General features: G+C 35.9%; 1 protein-coding gene across 2 annotated transcripts; it reads left to right on the forward strand.

Annotated features, from left to right (window-relative positions):
* The first annotated feature begins 3,503 nt into the window (after positions 1-3,503).
* Positions 3,504-18,353, forward strand: LOC143257463 (uncharacterized). 2 transcript variants are annotated; one of them, XM_076516159.1, is made up of 4 exons: positions 3,504-3,673; positions 11,341-11,969; positions 13,705-15,002; positions 15,354-18,353. In XM_076516159.1, the coding sequence occupies exons 2-4, from the start codon at positions 11,465-11,467 to the stop codon at positions 16,179-16,181; spliced, it is 2,631 nt and encodes an 876-aa protein (XP_076372274.1). In that variant the 5' UTR covers positions 3,504-3,673; positions 11,341-11,464; the 3' UTR covers positions 16,182-18,353. The 2 variants fall into 2 exon arrangements, with proteins under 2 accessions (XP_076372274.1, XP_076372273.1); XM_076516158.1 differs by having other exon boundaries at positions 3,505-3,663.
* Positions 18,354-19,094: the final 741 nt, after the last annotated feature.

A 19,094-nucleotide genomic window follows, 5' to 3' on the forward strand; every position in this document is an offset into this window, starting at 1 on the left:
ACAGAAAGTCAATGTGTTAGAACGCCTATATTGACACATTTACAAAGCATGTTTCAGCTATTAAACTCCCCCTATTTTTTAATTTTTAAAGCACGTCTAAGAGTCCAAACAACTATTTTTTATATTATTAAATTGCAATATTTCGTCTTCACTTTCACAGAAGCAACAAGTCTCACGTATTCGTCAGCTTAAAAGGCACTCGAAAGTGGGTGTTCATGAAGAAATTTCAAATATGAGCCTACACTATCTTTGCGTACAGTGAGGGATTTTATTAGTAATCCAACAAAATACGCTGGCGTTGCCGAGCTTATATGCCTCTTGAGGTTTGGTATTGTGCGAAAGGTCTCGTCGGCAATGAATATGGCAGACTTGGTGTAGTTGGCACATTATTACTTAGTCTTTCTTTTCACTCATGAGTTCTTGAAGTTATATATTAATTATACAATGCAATCGTTTGAAAACTTCCCTTTTATATATTTGGTCGTATATATTTTTATTCGTTTTCCAAATAATTTTTAAGAGATTGAGTTACTCTTGAAGATGTAGAAACGAATGGTTTTCGGTTATTTTTTGGTAAAAAATAACTTTTTTCAGAGGCAGACAAGGATCACAAAGAAACTCGCTGCATTAAACCAGGCTCACAGTCGAGCCCAGGTTGGTGTTTTCTCAGAGCTTCCCTAGCGCACCCTAGGTCCTTCTCACCTCCCTTTCCCCGTGCTCTCATTCATAAATAATCAATTGTTAATATAATATAGGCAGCTGTGACCGTTATGGCAGGAAACCTGATTTGTTTAAATATCCCAAATATTTTAGCTGAACTAATGTGTGTTGGTGTTTTCAGTATAACCTCTGAACTAACGTGTGTTGGTGTTTTCAGTATAACCTCTGAACTAATGTGTGTTGGTGTTTTCAGTTTAACCTCTGAACTAACGTGTGTTGGTGTTTTCAGTATAACCTCTGAACTAATGTGTGTTGGTGTTTTCAGTATAACCTCTGAACTAATGTGTGTTGGTGTTTTCAGTATAACCTCTGAACTAATGTGTGTTGGTGTTTTCAGTATAACCTCTGAACTAATGTGTATTGGTGTTTTCAGTATAACCTCTTCTTATGAAAAGCATTTTCAGTTCTGAGAAGTGATAATTTCAATAAAGACAGTGAGGCGTAGCCTAGTGATTAATGTGATCGGACTGCGAATCCTTACTAAATGGTTTTCAACCCGTTGCCGCAAAAGAGCATTCCTCACATCGGGGTCATAGGTACAAAGCTAGTTCAGATAGTCCTTGTGTAGTTTTGTTATTAAGTTCTAAAGAAATTAATAGCTAGATACGAGAGAAAAAAAACAAACAACAACATTAGTCTCAGGAGTAACCGAGAGGTGGTTATAATAGTAGCTTCACAATCATGAGTTGGAAACAGCTTTTAAAATTAAAATGTTTCACTTATTTTTACCTCTCACAAAAGTGCAAAGAAAAAACGTGGTATTATTGACACTTAAAAAACACTGAATTTTAACAGAAAATACAATTAATTTCTGGGGGCGGGGCGCAAACACCAACAAATTTCCAATTTAACTTTCTCCATTTCTGTTTAAGTTTATTTCCCTCGGTGAATTCAGTAGTGAAGGTGAGGGCTTATAACTTTAAAAATATGGGTTCGATACCTGTGTTTGGCATAGAACCAGTTTTACAGCTTTACGCTTGAACACAAAGAAGCATAATAACATAAGTGTTTTACTCGGCCCCGTTCTTAAATAGGACTGCATTCTTTAAACAAGTGATGTCATTTTATGTGTGTCAATTGAAATTCACAAGAAAAAAAAACGCTTAAATTTCTGTATTCTGAATTTCGAAATGATAAGTTTATAATTCTAGAAAAGCGTGACAAAGTTTTAGTATCTTCGGGCCTTCCAGTTAACTACTTTAACGTTAACGTAATTGCTAGTTTTTGTTTGTTTTTTGAATTTCGCGTAAAGCTACTCGAGGGCTATCTGCGCTAGCCGTCCCTAACTTAGCAGTGTAAGACTAAAAGGAAGGCAGATAGTCATCACCACCCATCGCCAACACTTGGGCTACTCTTTTACCAACGAATAGTGGGATTGACCGTAATATTATAACACTCCCACGGCTGAAAAGGTGAGCATGTTTGGTGCGACGGGGATTCGAACCAACGACCGTTAGATTACGAGTCGAACGCCTTAACCCACCTGGCCATGCCGAGCGGCTGCTAGTTTTAATGAGTATTTCTGCTTTTGCTTGTATGGTAGCTGTGTTTTGGTTACATACAGTTGGAAACTGTCTGTCAATACATACACTAATATCGATCTGTTTGTCTAAATACTTATACATACCTAATTTCTGTTAGGACTTGTCGTAAACGTTTTATATAAAAATTGCATACATTAATGTGTAAGGAAGAAATAAGGAATTTCTAATATACATAAAATTATGTGTTAGAGCCCTGTTTCTCAGCCGGATTTGTCACATGAATCTCTCGTTGTAACTTCGGCCGTCGCAACCCACCATTATCTTTACAAAGATGAAAAAAAAAACATAACAAGTTTATTTATTTAAGTAAAATGTTGACTCAGGGCAGACATTTTGAGAAGGGCCGTGTCAGAGAGAATAAACTCCTTGTTCTATAGAAACATGCTTCCACGACAATGGTTAAAACGTTTGTGTTTTCCCTAAGTTAGATATAATAAATAACGCTTTCTTTAATAGTAATTTTTTTTTATTTTGATTTATTGTTTGCTATTATACTTTTATTACAAAGGTTGTTTTACACTGCTAACTTACAATTTGTATTTAGGACTAGCCTGTATCTCCTAGATGGGATATTATTTAGATTACAGCCGAAAATATTATTAACAGTGAGAATTGCCAACTGATGAAACAATGCATTGTAAGTTTTTTAAGTACAAACGAAAGAAAAGTATATTTAATTAACTGTACTGGTGACTAGGTTGATTTTAATTTCGCTCTGAGTTTATTCTGATTGGAAATTACTATTTACTTCGAAAAATCATTCCGACAGGGTTAAGAAAGAAAGATAAAAGTTTGTCAAAAACACGTTAGTAACGTTCGGAAAAGAACGTTTCAAGTTATAGTATCTTGGAAATAAACCCTTCTGATGCATTATGTACGCCACTTATTTGAGGCGGAAGAAAAGTTTATTACTTTTTATTACTGGTTAAAATAACTTACAAACGACAAAAACAAGAAATAGAACTGCTACATAGGTGGTATCATCATCAGGTGAGAAACAAAGCTTTTTCTTAAGCTACAGAGACGACTAGCGGAATTACTTGGAAGTATTTACGCAAAACACAACCTTAGAAACTCCGACGTTTTGTTTCATTTTTTTACTTTCCTTGTCTGGGCCACATTCCTTTCATTTTCCTTCCTTCCCCCCTCCTCCCAGTGAATGCGTCCTGACATTCGCTGGAAGGCAAGACTTCAGATGTCGCTAGTGGTGCACTGAATTTGAGCTACTGTGCGATACATTTGCGAGTCTGGGCACAAGATGTTGAGAAGACAGGAAATAAGCACGGGAGTTTGTGAGTGCTTCACGTGAAATCGTCTTTGTTGATACTAATTTCTTATAACAACGATTGTATGTAATTTTTTGTACTGACCGGGTGTGAGAAAAGAAACAGTTTTAGAAGTAAGCAAAGGTAAAGAGATTTTACATTTCTCCTTTTATCAAAAATTATTTGGTTTAGCTTAGAGGTTTTATATGATTATTTCTTTCCAAGACTGATATTTACTTAGAACTCTTTTTCAAAGATCGGTTAGCGATTGCAATCTCTAATGTAGATGTAGAGCTAAGAGTAGCTTAGTGGTTAGCGCGCTCGCACTGTAGTTTCGAAGATTCTTGATTCGCTGCGCGTTATTTCGAAAATGTGTCCCGTCCTTTGGAACTGTTGATGCAATAGAATAGTGACGGTCAATCTAGAATTTACCTTTCTCCCAATGGCTCATAGGTAACTCTCAGTGTTTATAATGCTACAAATTGGGTTTTTATACCCGTGGTGGGCACAGATTAGATATTCCACTGAGTAGCTTTGTGCTCAACAAAACAAAATAAAAACAACAATGAATAAATAAAAAATAAAAATTAAAGAGTAGCTCAAGAATTGGCGGTGGGGGCTGTTTGGGTAACTGAATTCCTTCTAGTCGATCAGTTTAAATTCGTGTGCAGCTATGTGCAGATACCCGTTATGTAATTTGATGGGAACAATAACTAGGACGATTTAAATTAACAATCTGGTACGGATGACGATCAAAACTAAAAAAATATTTTTAACCAATACACCAACGAACTAGGCACGGCATGGCCAGGTGGTTAAGGATGGCCGACTCGTAATCTGAGGATCGCTGGTTCGAATCCCTGTCACACTAAACATGCTCGCCATTTTAGCCGTGGGGTCGTTATAACGTGCTATCAGTCCCACTATTATTGGTAAAATAGTAGCTCAAGAGTTGGGGTGGGTGGTGATGACAAGCTGCCTTCTCTCTAGTTTTACACTGCTAAATTAGAGAGGGCTAACGCAGATAGTTCTCGTATAGCTTTGCACGAAATTCAAAAACAAAAACAAATGAACTAGGTCTCCTGTGGTTATATTACATTGAATCATAAATGAAGTACAACAGAAATAAATATATAACAGATTTTGTTTCGTTTTTCACAAGAGGCGAAATCGGAAAGAGAACCTGTGATGTAGAGGCCTAATACCTTCTTTTATTATCTACACTCTTTGCTGTGAGATGCAGTTAGGCCTATCAAGGGTCATCAATATAGCATGGGTCAGCAAACCCAAAAGAAATACTCTGAGATAATAGTGAAGTGTATACAATAACTATATAGTTTTGACTCGTTGTTGTTGTTTTTTGAATTAAGCACAAAGCTACACAATGGGCTATCTGTGCTGTGCTCACCACGGGTATCGACACCCGGTTTTTAGCATTGTAAGTTCGCAGACATACCGCTGAGCCACTGGGGGGCAGTTTTGACTCAAAACCCTGGAGATCTAAATAATGTTTTTACAGCAAATATTCTTTTAACAGAGTTCCACTAAGTCGTGAGGATTGTGGCTATTAGGGTTCTATTTGTTGAATATTTTCCTTTTGGTCAGCCTCCCCCCAGCGGCACAACGGTATGTTCGCGAAGGTATAACGCTAGAAACCGGGTTTCGATACACGTGGTGCGTAGAGCACAGATGGCCCATTGTATAGCTATGTGCTTAATAAAACAACTTTTTGGTCAATAGTTCCAAATTAGGTCTTATTTCAAGAAGTTATTCCAGCATTGTAAGGATTTATCTGGAACGGGGCACATCGTGCACTATTGTAACACTGTCAGGTTTTATCTGGAACATGCACAATGTCCGTAAGGTGACTCCTGTAGAGTATGACAGTCTGAGTCTTGCAAGGGAAGATAAATTTATAACACACACATTTTCAAATATTTTGATGAATTCCCTTAAGTTCTGATAAAACGTAAATCAAATTGCAGCAGACGAAGGTAACCTGCAACACAAGTGACATCTGTGTATGCTAGTTTAGGGAAGTGTCAGAACATTCGAGATCATTTTCTAACATTTGCCGAGTAGCAGCTTTCGTCTACTTCCGGTGTCATGCGATCCACTTGGATTTTGCTCCAATTGTTGGAATTCGTTCGTCTAGAACCACAACTGAACAACCAGCGCAATTACTGGCATTGTTAAGAGGAATGGTCGAGGAAGGATCTTTAAGCTTGTTTGTTCTCTCTAATTAATGATGAAAGAGTAATGGGACCTAATACAATAACTTAGTTGTATGTTCGTGGGAAGAAATAGTTCTATTAAAATTTCAAAACAACAATGAAGCTACTTGATTACGAAACAATACAGCATCTCAGATTTAACACTTGTTGCCTTTTGTTATTTGTTAATCTGTATACACATTGTTGACAATCTCGTACCACGTGATTTTCAGCGTATTATTCCCAGTTTATCGACTTTGTTGTCTATTTTATGTCTCACTTGATGGTTAACGCATGCACACTAAGTACTTTTACTATTATTGATTAGTGGACGTGTTTTATTGTATTAATATATTTACGAGCACTTTTTCCAAGGGTCGTCGACCGTTTGTGACAAAGCTTCTGAAAGCACTTTGGAAAGTTCGTTTGGAGTCGGGGAAATCGAACAGTAATCGGGAGTACGAGAACAAAACGGTTTTCTCAGTTCGCCGAAAACGTTGGGAATAAAAACACCTGTAAAAACGTTTTAAATATCTATCTCACGACGGCCATTGTTCCCGTCTACGTTTTCTTCCAAGAAGTACTTGAGACAGCCCTGAAAATAGACATCTTTTTTATACGTGTCTTTTATTCAACAAAACTAAAGGTTAACCCAAATTAGCTCACTTCAGTGGACTCTTCTCGGATCAGCAGAGGTTCCGAAGACGTGTATTTCACTTAGTATATGGTAGCTAACAATATGTTTTAGGTTCCGAAGACGTGTACTTCACTTAGTATAGGGTAATTTACAATACGTTTTAGACTAATGGTTTGTTTTTCCTTGGACTTGGTATGGTTATACATACATATAACGAGAAGCATCAAACCAAAACACTCATTAGGCTTAGTCCTTACAAAGAGTTTATTTTTTTCGCATATCTTTGTCACGTGACTAGAAGGTTAAAAATGTTTAAAGAAAAGCTACATGTCCACTTATTCTAATATTCATTCCAACATGAATGAGAAGTCTATTTTGAAAAAAAAAAAAGAAAAGTAATCGTTTGTTGATTGATTATTTTAAGAATTCAATCGGGTTTGGGGAAACATATCTATTTAGCAAAAGAAAAAAAAATCGATTTCTTTTTGGGAACTCCATTTTGAACGAATATGATAGCAGACAGCATTTAACAATCCACTACAATGAAACAGCTGGTTGTAAGAAAGAGCAAATATTGGATAAAAAGGTTTAAAATGACATGAAAGATTCTTATTGAATCGTTCAATCGTAGATCCCGTATGACAAATTCTTCACGCAAATGTCTTAACAGTTGACAACGGAACTATGGGACAGGAAGTTGGAAATTAGTGGCGTTTGGTGGGAGTCACGAACTGGCGGGAAGTTTCTCCTGACCAACCTGTAAACAGTCGTTTCTAACGCACCAGACTCACTAATTATGTGTTTTTATTTGAGTACCTTTGAGGGGACGCAGGCCAAAGTTATCGCCATTGGCCTTGAGGTTGAGCTTCTGAGGTTGATAAAAGAAAGTTCTGGAATAAATTAATGTGCTTCACGATTCATCGATGTTTGCAGTTGTTTAACCCTTGGTGCGAGCGTAGGTAATCATCCCTGGAAACAATAGAAATAGTGCCATTTGGTAAATGATATATGAACTTATCAGCTTTCGGTATGAAGCTTGGTCAATCTAAAAGCCATCAGAAAACAAAGGAACATAAAAAGTGCATTATGTAATTGAGTAATTACTATTAAATACAACGAATGCTGCTAATGTTCTAAAGTAGGGAAATGCTTTTAATGTGGACCACCTGTTATGAGGTATATTGAGATAATACCATTAGGGTAACGATTTTCTTATCAATCTAACATTTGTAATATGTACCATTAGCCATAATATGTATATTAAAGTAATACCATTGCGGTAACGATTTTCTTATCAATCTAACATTTGTAATATGTACCATCAACCATAATATATATTTAAAATAATATTACTACTGTAATGATTTTCTTTTCCATCTTCTTCCCCCTTCCAAGTGAGTGATATAGCGATATTTCAACAGTTGTGCAACGCTAGAAACCGGGTTCCGATACCCATGGTGGAAAGAGTACAGATAGTCCATTGTGAAGCTTTGTGTTTATACTTGGAACAAGCGATTCTTATCTATCTATAGCTTGTGATGCGTACCACCACCAACCACGATGTATAACGAGATATTACGGCAGCAGTTTTCTTCTTTTCTGCTAGATGTCTCAATTAAATAATTTTAAAATATCAGCACTTTTTGCAGGCTGCTAAACCCTAAAATTATTGTCTTAAATAGTTCACTTATACCCCATGTGAAAGGACATAGGGTACCTCAGTAGCTGATATTGACTACTTTCCTTTTTAAGTATTTTAAAAATAACAAGAATTTTAATTGTCATGATATAAAATTTAATGTTGGTTGGCACATATTGCTTTGTCTAATAATCATTAGGTCAGAGTCCAATAACTTAGGTAGGAGTGAACATCTGGAATGCTTTACCCAAGAATATAAGAAAAAATAAATCTCTTAGAAACTTTGTTCAGAAACTATAAATGAGAAAATTTAATTTTTGTTTAGTTATTTTTATAATTAATTAAAAATGTTTTGGTTTTTGAATTTCGCGCAAAGCTACTCGAGGGCTATCTGCGCTAGCTGTCCCTAATTTAGCAGTGTAAGACTAGAGGAAAGGCAGCTAGTCATCACCACCCATCGACAACTCTTGGGCTACCCTTTTACCAACGAATAGTGGGATTGACCGTCACAATATAACACCCCCACGGCTGAAAGGGCTAGCATGTTTGATGCGACCGGGATTCGAATCCGCGACCCTCGGATTATGAGTTGAACGCCTTCACACACTTGGCCATGCTGGGCCATAATTAAAAATGTATTACGATACTGTTGTCAGTTAGTGGCGTATTATACGCTGTAACATACTGTGTAAGGACCGGCATGGCCATATGGATTGAGGCGTTCGACTTGTAACTTGAGGGTCGGGGTTCGAATTCCGGTCGCACCAAACATGCTCGCCCTTTCAACCGTGGGGGTGTTATAATGTGACGGTCAATCCCACTATTCGTTGCTAAAATAGTAGCCCAAGAGTTGGTGATGGGTGGTGATGACTAGCTGCCTTCCTTCTACTCTTACACTGCTAAATTAGGGACGGTTAGCGCAGATAGCCCTCGGGTAACTTTGCGCGAAATTCAAAAACAATTTGTGTGTGTATCCGTTTGCTACAACACATTAGATAAATTGTCGTTTATGACTGTTGTTACAACTCTTTAATGGTTAGAACGATTTAGGTAGTCACATGTAGCTTAAAAAGTTGTATTTGTGATAAATTCGACTGGTTCTATGAAACTGGTTTTTGGCGGGAAGATCGTAACTGTAGATGTAATGTCAGTTTCCACCAAATCTTCGCACCGTTCACGGAGATCTAGTTGCAGCCCATATGTAATGAGACCTCTGTCTTTAATGGATAACACATGTTCAGAGAGCAGCTGTTCTCATAACGTATCTCCATGAGATGCTTTCTTCTGCCAAATGTTTAGATTTTATCTTCTTGTGTGTTCGTGTCTATGTGTGTTTCGAATATGGAATACTTTGAAGGAATTCGGTTTTGATCTCTACAGATGTTTTACAAAATGAAAGTCGCATCTTATTTTATGGTCGTTAGGTTGTACTACTGGATTAATCAAATATTACCATACTATTTGTTACAAATATTAACATAAGATACCAGAGGTCGTTCTCATTGACATGCCATAGGTCACACCTTAATAATCTATTTTCAATATGGGTTAAGGGCATTGTAAGCCCCCAGACATACCGCTTTGCCATTCGAAGGGCTTCAGTATAGTATTGCATCACGGCTTACAATCAGAGCAAGTTATTTAGTAAAAGCGAAACAAAAAAAACAACAACCTTGAAATCAGTATAGCTAATTAAATACGATCTTCTTATGTAGAAACGCGCACAAATTAGAATGCAATCTTTTTTTGCTTGGTTACTATCCCTTTTAATGATATTTCGGTGGTGTGTTTATATAAAATAGATTTGTTTGTTTTTGAAATTCGCGCAAAGCTATACGAGGGCTATCTGCGCTAGCCGTCCCTAATTTAGCAGCATAAGACCAGAGGGAATGCAGTTAATCATCGCCACCCACTGCTAACTCTTGGGCTACTCTTTTACCAACGAATAGTGGTATTGACTGTCCCATTATAACGACTCTATGGCTGATAGGGCGAACATGTTTGGTGCGACAGGGATTCGAACCTGTGATCCTCAGATTACGAGTCGAGCTCCTTAACCACCTGGCTTGTGAAATAAAATTAAAGGAAATCTCAAATATAAAAAAAAATCATTTGAATTTACAGAATTACCCTTAGTAACCCTTAGTAACGTCTTATAACAGGTCACGGATAGGACTAGAAAAAACAGTTGTTTTAAAAGACTTTCCTAAACCCTTTCAGTCTGAGGTTCCCTTAATGTTAATAAAATGTCTGATCCCCTCAACCTATAACTTTAGCATGGTGATTGAGAAACAGTGCCGTAGTTAAAACAAACTAACATATCCTTTCAACATATTGTATCATTTCATGAATTTAACATAACTTTTTATCGACAATTATTTATTTAGGACTAAAATTAATTCAGCATATTTGTTTTTGGCTTATGTTTTTGCCCTCCTCCGCCCAGAAAAAAAAAAGCTTAATAGCCCCAGTTTCAGAAACACTAACCGATACGATACTCTTCCATTTCTTTTCATAGGAAACTTTTACCATTGTGTTTCTTAGCATTTACTCCAAGGGTAGTACCAATATTATCTTGAATCGTTATTCTTTCCATACTGTTGTATACACCGTGAACTGTAAATCTTGATAAAGCGTGAACTACACATGTATTTCTTATTATAAATTACGGTTTTTACAGTAAGAATATTTCTATAAACAGAGATGTAGTTTTGATCACTGATGGGATTAGTACACAGGTTTTAAAGATAAAGAAACTTGTACCTGTTTCTGTAATAACTGTAACTTGTAATTTAAAAAATGCTTATAATCAGTTAGTAAACTTAAAAAACACTACTAATGTGTATATTTTTAACACCATTCGGTGATAACATTACAAATCATCAGGTATTTATTGACAGCAGTTGAGGAGTTAATGACGTAATATAGGTTATACCACTGGAACTATTCGTTATAGGTGTAGAATTAAATCACGTGTTAACCATATATGACATCTGTTATGTTAAATGAGATCAGAACACAGATTTCGATTTTGGGACTATTTGCGCTGTAGCTGCATCGAGTATCGGACCCCACATTCAAGCCTTATAATCCCGCGGTGAGACATTGCCAAAGTAGTTCATTTTAATAACCTTACACCGATAATTAAGTGATTTTTTTAAGTGACTGTCTTATTTTATTGTGTTTTAAGTTAATTAGTCTTAATCACGTAACTGATTTATTAACGAAAAAAGTTCAAATTTAATGAGTGCATCAAATTTTTAAAAAGATTTGAAACATCTAAACATTATGCGTCTAATTACGTTTTTTTGTGTCTATTTAGGTCCTTCGGAGAGTTCGTCGTAGCTGGTCAGGTCATCACTTAGGAATAATATATCTTTTGTCGATGAATTCGCATGTTATTTGATGTTCGTTAAATTGTAGTGTCGGATTAATCAATTGTTACCATGCCATTCGTTACAAATACTAACAGAAAACACCAGAGAGCGTTCTCATTGACATGCCGTAGGCCTCGCCTCAACAACCTATTTTCAATATGGTATTGCATCATGACTTTCGTCTTTCAAATCTACATTATTGTCAATAGTATCCGCCAGTTTACTAAACATATTTCTTTACCTTGGCCAGTGGATGACCAACCGTTCGTGGAATTAAATGCGTATGTTGCCTTTATTGGGGCAGCCCTGATTCTGCTACCATTCTTTGTCACTGCTGGTATTATAAAAGTAGGAAACTTTCCTAATGATGGCGGCAAGTGGGGAAGAGATGCTGATGACGATGGGGCTATTTATCAAAACTTGCCCAAAGCCAAGCCAAGGAGGTGGCTTAGGATTGTTTGGAAACATGGCGGCCCAACAGCGCCCTTTCTTCACGTTTGTACAGCGTTTTGTTTGCTACTACCCAGAGTGTTGATCCAGGCCCGATTGATCCAGCACGGATTTCTGAGTAAAGGTGTGTCTTGAAAACTCTTTAATGGTTAGATTCATGAACTAAATAAGTTTTTAAACTCTGCTCAACAAAAGCTATAAAATGAATAATCAGGAATTTGAAATTTTCCATGTGTTATAAATTTCAGAACCCAGTGATTGTTTGTTGTTTTTTGTGTGGAAGGAACTCTGTTAGCACAGAACAGTTGTGTTGTTTTTTCATGTTTTATATGAAGTGTAGCTTTATTTTTCAACAACATTCTTCTCGATTTCTTATTTTAAATAGTTTAAAGTTAGTTTTCGTACGTGTTTAGAAAATTTGTTCTGCCAAACACATGTTCATGAAACGAAGTAGGAAAACAAAATGTTACTTGTAATTGAGGAACACCAGATTTATGAAACAAAATGTTACTTGTAATTGAGGAACACCAGATTTATGAAACAAAATGTTACTTGTAATTGAGGACACCAGATTTATGAAACAAAATGTTACTTGTAATTGAGGAACACCAGATTTATGAAACAAAATGTTACTTGTAATTGAGGAACACCAGATTTATGAAACAAAATGTTACTTGTAATTGAGGAACACCAGATTTATGAAACAAAATGTTACTTGTAATTGAGGAACACCAGATTTATGAAACAAAATGTTACTTGTAATTGAGGAACACCAGATTTATGAAACAAAATGTTACTTGTAATTGAGGAACACCAGATTTATGAAACAAAATGTTACTTGTAATTGAGGAACACCAGATTTATGAAACAAAATGTTACTTGTAATTGAGGAACACCAGATTTATGAAACAAAATGTTACTTGTAATTGAGGAACACCAGATTTATGAAACAAAATGTTACTTGTAATTGAGGAACACCAGATTTATGAAACAAAATGTTACTTTAATTGAGGAACACCAGATTTATGAAACAAAATGTTACTTGTAATTGAGGAACACCAGATTTATGAAACAAAATGTTACTTGTAATTGAGGAACACCAGATTTATGAAACAAAATGTTACTTGTAATTGAGAACACCAGATTTATGAAACAAAATGTTACTTGTAATTGAGGAACACCAGATTTTTGAAACAACATGTTACTTCTCATGAGGAACACCAGATTTATGAAACAAAATGTAGCTTTATTTTTCAACATTCTTCTCATGTTTTATATAAAATGAACACTTTATTTATGAAACAAAATGTTACTTGTCATGTTTTATATAAAAATGTTACTTTATTTTTCAACAACATTCTTATCGATTTCTTATTTTAAATAGTTTAAAGTTAGTTTTCGTACGTGTTTAGAAAACCAGATTTATGAAACAAATGTTACATGAAATGAAGTACACCAGATTTATGAAACAAAATGTTACTTGTAATTGAGGAACACCAGATTTATGAAACAAAATGTTACTTGTAATTGAGGAACACCAGATTTATGAAACAAAATGTTACTTGTAATTGAGGAACACCAGATTTATGAAACAAAATGTTACTTGTAATTGAGGAACACCAGATTTATGAAACAAAATGTTACTTGTAATTGAGGAACACCAAATTTATGAAACAAAATGTTACTTGTAATTGAGGAACACCAGATTTATGAAACAAAATGTTACTTGTAATTGAGGAACACCAAATTTATGAAACAAAATGTTACTTGTAATTGAGGAACACCAAATTTATGAAACAAAATGTTACTTGTAATTGAGGAACACCAAATTTATGATTTTAATTTATTTTGATTTTTAGCTAATCTCTGGAATACGGATTTGGACTTCATGATCACCCACAAGGATCGATTAGTAACGCTTAAATTTCTATCCACGATAAATGAAACTGAGGTGTGGGGGAAGGAAGCAACAGAACAACTCAGACCCAAAGCAGTGACCGAAGGTCAATTAGAAGACATGACCCCTGTTTCAGCAGAATTTTTAAATTATGGACTGGCTTTATTTGTTTACGCAGTACGCTATCCCTCCGTATTCTGGAAGGTAAACAAGACCTTCACTTTATTCTTTTCGATTCAGACAGTTCTCACTGCCTTGCAACAACTTTTAGCGTTCACAGGGTTCACGGTTCTTTACAAAGTTAACGTGTTTGGACCTACAGAGGTCCTCCTAAAGTTCACCCCACTCCTTCTCGACATTTCACAGAGCCTGCTACTGTTTTTTGTTTACAATATGATTTTAATGATGTCTTCCAGTGTTCTTTATCTTTATGGTCTCCAGAAATTTCATGAATTCGAAGAGCAAAAAGTCCAAAAACGTCACGTCACCTGGACAGAGGAATCTCGTCGTCTCTGGGGTTACATTCCTCATCTGAGTGCTCTCCTCATTCTGCTCCTGGTAATCTCAATCTCCGCACCTTTGATGTATGACTATACGATGGTTTATTGTGGAAGCCTGGATGGAGCGGTATTTGCTGGTGTGATAGGCACCGTAATGCACCTCTTGCTTTGGGTGTTGCTTTGGTTAGGCCTCACCATTAAGCAATCATGGAGATTCAGGACAACTAAAGGCCAAACTTGCTCTCTAGACTGTAGTAAAACAAGAACAGCTAATGATTGTGAACTAGAATTGTTAAACGACACCAAAGAAATGCCATTACTGGTTATCGAAAATGGTCACACTTATCACATCAGAGAAAAAACATCTAAAGAGGCTATTATGGACATAGCACTGGTGTCAACGACTCGTGAAAAATCACCAGGCGATAATGGAGACATCTACTGGCTGAAACCTAAGTTTCCTCTCCCAAAGATTACAGATGATCCACTAGAAGAAGACAGAATGTCATTGCCCAAAATATCTCGAAAGTCGTCCTTCTCCAAAGAACAGAAAGTAACATTTGAAGATAAGCTACAAGGATCTTCCTTAAGACGAGTGAGATCCTTTAATAGCAAAACTCCAAGCTTTGTTGGTAAAATTAGAAAACCACAAGTTAAGTTTGAAGAATGTTCTGACGTTAACTCGGACATTGGGGATTACACGACGCTGAGGGAACTTATCAGAACCAAAGATGATGGATTTGAGAGACCTTCATTAAAGGTGAGAAAAGTAAATACTCGACTTCATAATGAAATGAGAATTTATGTCCAAAGAAAACAAAGAAAAAATGTTTTATATGATACCAACAACAACAGTTGGTAATATTTATTAATAGATACAGATTTATAAAAAAAGTTTAAAATAAATTCATTTGTCGAGTTGGTTGTGTGACTTCGAATGTTAGAACATTTTTTCGAGTAGAAAAGTTTATTAAATAACTAGAAGCAGTTAACCTAGAGGTGATAAGTTTATATATCATTACATAACAAAGTATAGCAACGGGGTGTTAAATTAGTTACTGCATGTTCTGAAATTTACATAAATAGTTAATACATGCATTTGTTCTTACAGAGTATGAGTCCTTTCCGTTTTAATGGAAGTACACGCCCTCTGTTGGACGAAGGAGAGTATACTTTCCTTCTCGACAACCGTCGATCTCCTAACAGGATTTTGGCTCCTGTTGTTGTCCACAGTGGTCTCCAGTCTTCTCCCGGGAGCTCAACTCCACATAGTACTCTCAGCACGGATTCTGGAATCATTAAAGAGAACAGCTCTCAAGATAATCTAACGTCCAGATCAGGGTCCACCAGTGAAGCTTCCACCGCTATTGATAAAACAGCTAGAGACTCACCTAGTGGAGTTCACTCCAACTGCACTATAGCTGACAAGAAGTGTTCTAGTCTAGAGAACATACCAGCTATGGATCCACCAAAGTTCAAGTGGAAAAGTTTGTCATTACAGCGGACCATGACTCCACCTATAGGAAGTGACTACACTAATGGCCCCACACTATTATCCTCGTTGCTACCAAATAGTACGTTGTATGATAACCCATACGAATTAACTGTGAGTATGAGGCACCAAAATAACCGAGTTGGCAGTGGTAAAAATGGTAGCAGTAGATTTGATCGGACTACAAATAAACGTATGGCACCACTTAATGACCATCCTGACTATACAGATGGTCCGTTGCTTTCTAATGCTGTAAACAACGAACCTACGTCTTTCTGGACCCAGCATCCTGCTGCAGATGATAATGAGCTGTTCAGCAAAAATCAGTTTGTCGGACAACCTACGCACAATGAAAGGTCAGCTCTGAGTGACCAAAAAAGAAGAGATTCAGCTAACTATTCGTTAGCCTCCTCTGGAGATTCGGACAATAGCATTCCGCGTTGCTGACCTCTTAAGAGTGGCAACAACAATATTTTAACTGCACTCAAACGGCAATACTAAATGCAATGTGATTTGTCGGTTTTATAAAAAGTGAACGACTCCTCTATTATCCACAAATGATGTCATTTTGTCTTTATAGGATCCTAGTTTCGTAAAAATTTTTCCCGTGGGGAAAAACACTGACAGAGGGGAGGAACATGACCAGTTCAAGTGGTGCTTTCATTTTATTTCGTCGATTTCTAATTGCAACTTCATGAACCATTATTGACGAACTGATGTACTCGGTGGCCAAGGTCGTTGATTCCATGCCGTGTTGACCAATGATGTATATAAACAGTAGAGGTTGTGTTTGTTTAGTGTTAAGCGTACTGCTACAGAGTAGGCTATAAACGTTGTGTTCACCGAAGAGAATCGAACCCCGGAATTTAGTGTTACTAGCTCTCAAGCTTACCGCAAAACCATCTAGGAAGTTCATGTTGTGTGTGGCATTATATCTTATTTAAATATATTTTTTATTTAAAGAATTCCAACGAAAACTGAAGTTTCAGAAAATACGCCTGTTATGTTGCTCATTTTTTCATCGTTTATTTCTATAACTGATGATTATGAATAGAAAATACGTCGTCCTGAGAACGTAAAATGAACTTATGTTTCAACTATGGATGAGATTAGGAGAGAGAGGTTGTGGTGTACAGTCATTCCAAACCCTGATATTATGAAGATATAATCTTTTTACTAGCATGTGCTACATAACTGTGAACTGTTTCTTTGATTAATCTTCGTATTTCTAAAGTCAAGTCTTAGTATTATTCAGTATTTCGATGGTTTTACTAACTAACAAGTTTAAAGTTTTAATCGTCATTATACACGAAAACATTTCAGAAAACAAAGCAGACGATTATTTAATCAAAAGTGACTTAAACAATTTTGCATACTGAATCCAATATTAACTAGTGTTAGTTCTAGATTTTCTATACTTTTTTCAAGATTGTGGAGCTAACTGAAATACGTTTCAAACCGTTTAATCAACACTTGCTAAATCTATTGTTTTAAATTTAATTATACACAAAGAATTATCGTGGATCGTATACAATAGGGCCATCTAATTTAACCAAATGTAACTGATTGAAAATGTTCCAGTTATACTAAAAACAAGGTTTAAGATACGTTAAAATTAGAATGTTGTTATAATTATAAAACAACAAATGTTCTGACTTAATTTGTTTATTTTTTTTTTTTGTTATTCACGTGCCTTGTAGTTTTTAACGCGACCTTATTTGCCAAAATATTTTGTTTGGAAATATATTTTGTTTTGCCAGATTCGGGTCGCGTTTCTCCTTTTTTATTTATTTAAAAGAATCAACACGTCGCTTTTCTTCCAGAAAATTGCGACTGTGTTTATATTGCTTGTATTACTGGCGGGTGCCACATGTGCTAATGAAAGGATCCATAACTATAAGATATTGTTTTACACGAGACCAAATATAGTTACTGATTTAACGGTGCTTTCTTATGAACTTAAACGCCTACTATCCTTAAAGTATCTGTCCTCAAAAAATTAGTTTCAAATGGGAATAGAGCGATACCATGTGGTGGTTTTCTACAGAATCTGACGCCGCCTATTTAAATAAGAAGCAGTTTCGAGAGATTAAAACTTTAACGATAACTCAATCCTTTGGATTGAACAGGAAAAAATGAACAGTTTTGTCTAAAACACTTGATAGACATCTGTGCTCTCTAGCAGTTTATCTTGAAATTGATGGTAAACTGATCATGAATGAAAGGAAGTCCAAAGAAGGTTTGTATGTGTGTATATATCAGTATATTTATTATACGTGACAAGTATTGACATATTGAGCTTTTATAACCGATCAGTTAGCTGATTGGGCCTGTCGTAGAGTGCTACCGATCTCATTTCTATACAAAGTAAGAATTTTTCGAATGACAAACTAATCCAGCAATGTCCTTGCATTCTCTTCTTATTGAAAATTATTTAGTAAAAATTAAACCTTAACGTTGTGATGTTATATTGCCTAAAGCTTTAGATAATATAATAATGAAAATGTTTTGCTAATTTAAGATTTATTCTTGGACATTTGTTAAACTTGCTTCATTGTTTATACATTGACTGAATGTAAGTTTAGCCATTGTAAATAAAATCGTTTCAGAAGGAAAAAATGCTCTGTTGAACGTTTCTGGAATTATCCATTGTGGCATGTGTCGTTTATCTAGCACACCATGTCCTTTTCTTGACGTTTACTGTCTAAATTACTTTTAAAAACATAAGCATAATGCTTTAATGTAACAAATTTTCATTTTTTATCAACTACAGAACGCTGAAACAAATGACTACTTGGTACCAATATCAGCTTGAAACTAAAACTACAGATTTCTTTTATTAATAAAGTCGGGAAATCGGTTTTATGTGTCAACTGTTACCTGTGGCATTATTAGGAGATTAGGGTGCTGGACTTGTAATATGAGGGATGCGGGTTCGAATCCCCATCACACTAAACCTATTCGCTCTGTGAATGGTGATGACTAGTTGCCTTCCCTATAGTCTTAAACAGCTAAATTAGGGTCGGCTGGCACAGATAGTCCTCGTCTAGCTTTGTGCGAAATTCAAGATAAACAAATCCTTGATCATAACAACCAAAACAAAAACTTAACATACTGATAAAGATTAAACTTCACCAACTTAACTTAGGTCACAATGAAACGCTTTCTGTTCAAATAACTTATTAGATACAGTATCTCCATCAGTTTGTCGTATCTCAAATGGCCTGATGATTCTTGGCAATTCCGAAAGACCTCTTCAGCATTTGTTATAGTAAATATGGTTGAAAGCTATCACATTCTCACTAATACGTGGCCAATATGTGGTCACGTGTACTTAAAAATTCATCTTGTGGGCCCGTC

Source organism: Tachypleus tridentatus, chromosome 7, assembly GCF_004210375.1.
Source record: "Tachypleus tridentatus isolate NWPU-2018 chromosome 7, ASM421037v1, whole genome shotgun sequence".
Lineage (NCBI taxonomy): Eukaryota > Metazoa > Arthropoda > Merostomata > Xiphosura > Limulidae > Tachypleus > Tachypleus tridentatus.

Bases quoted from the DNA above. Each gene is read 5' to 3' on its own strand.
- LOC143257463 (XM_076516159.1), top strand. From the start codon at position 11,465: ATGCCATTCGTTACAAATACTAACAGAAAACACCAGAGAGCGTTCTCA. The intron at 11,970-13,704 runs GTGTGTCTTGAA...TTTGATTTTTAG, and splicing joins GCACGGATTTCTGAGTAAAG to CTAATCTCTGGAATACGGAT. The intron at 15,003-15,353 runs GTGAGAAAAGTA...TTGTTCTTACAG, and splicing joins TTGAGAGACCTTCATTAAAG to AGTATGAGTCCTTTCCGTTT.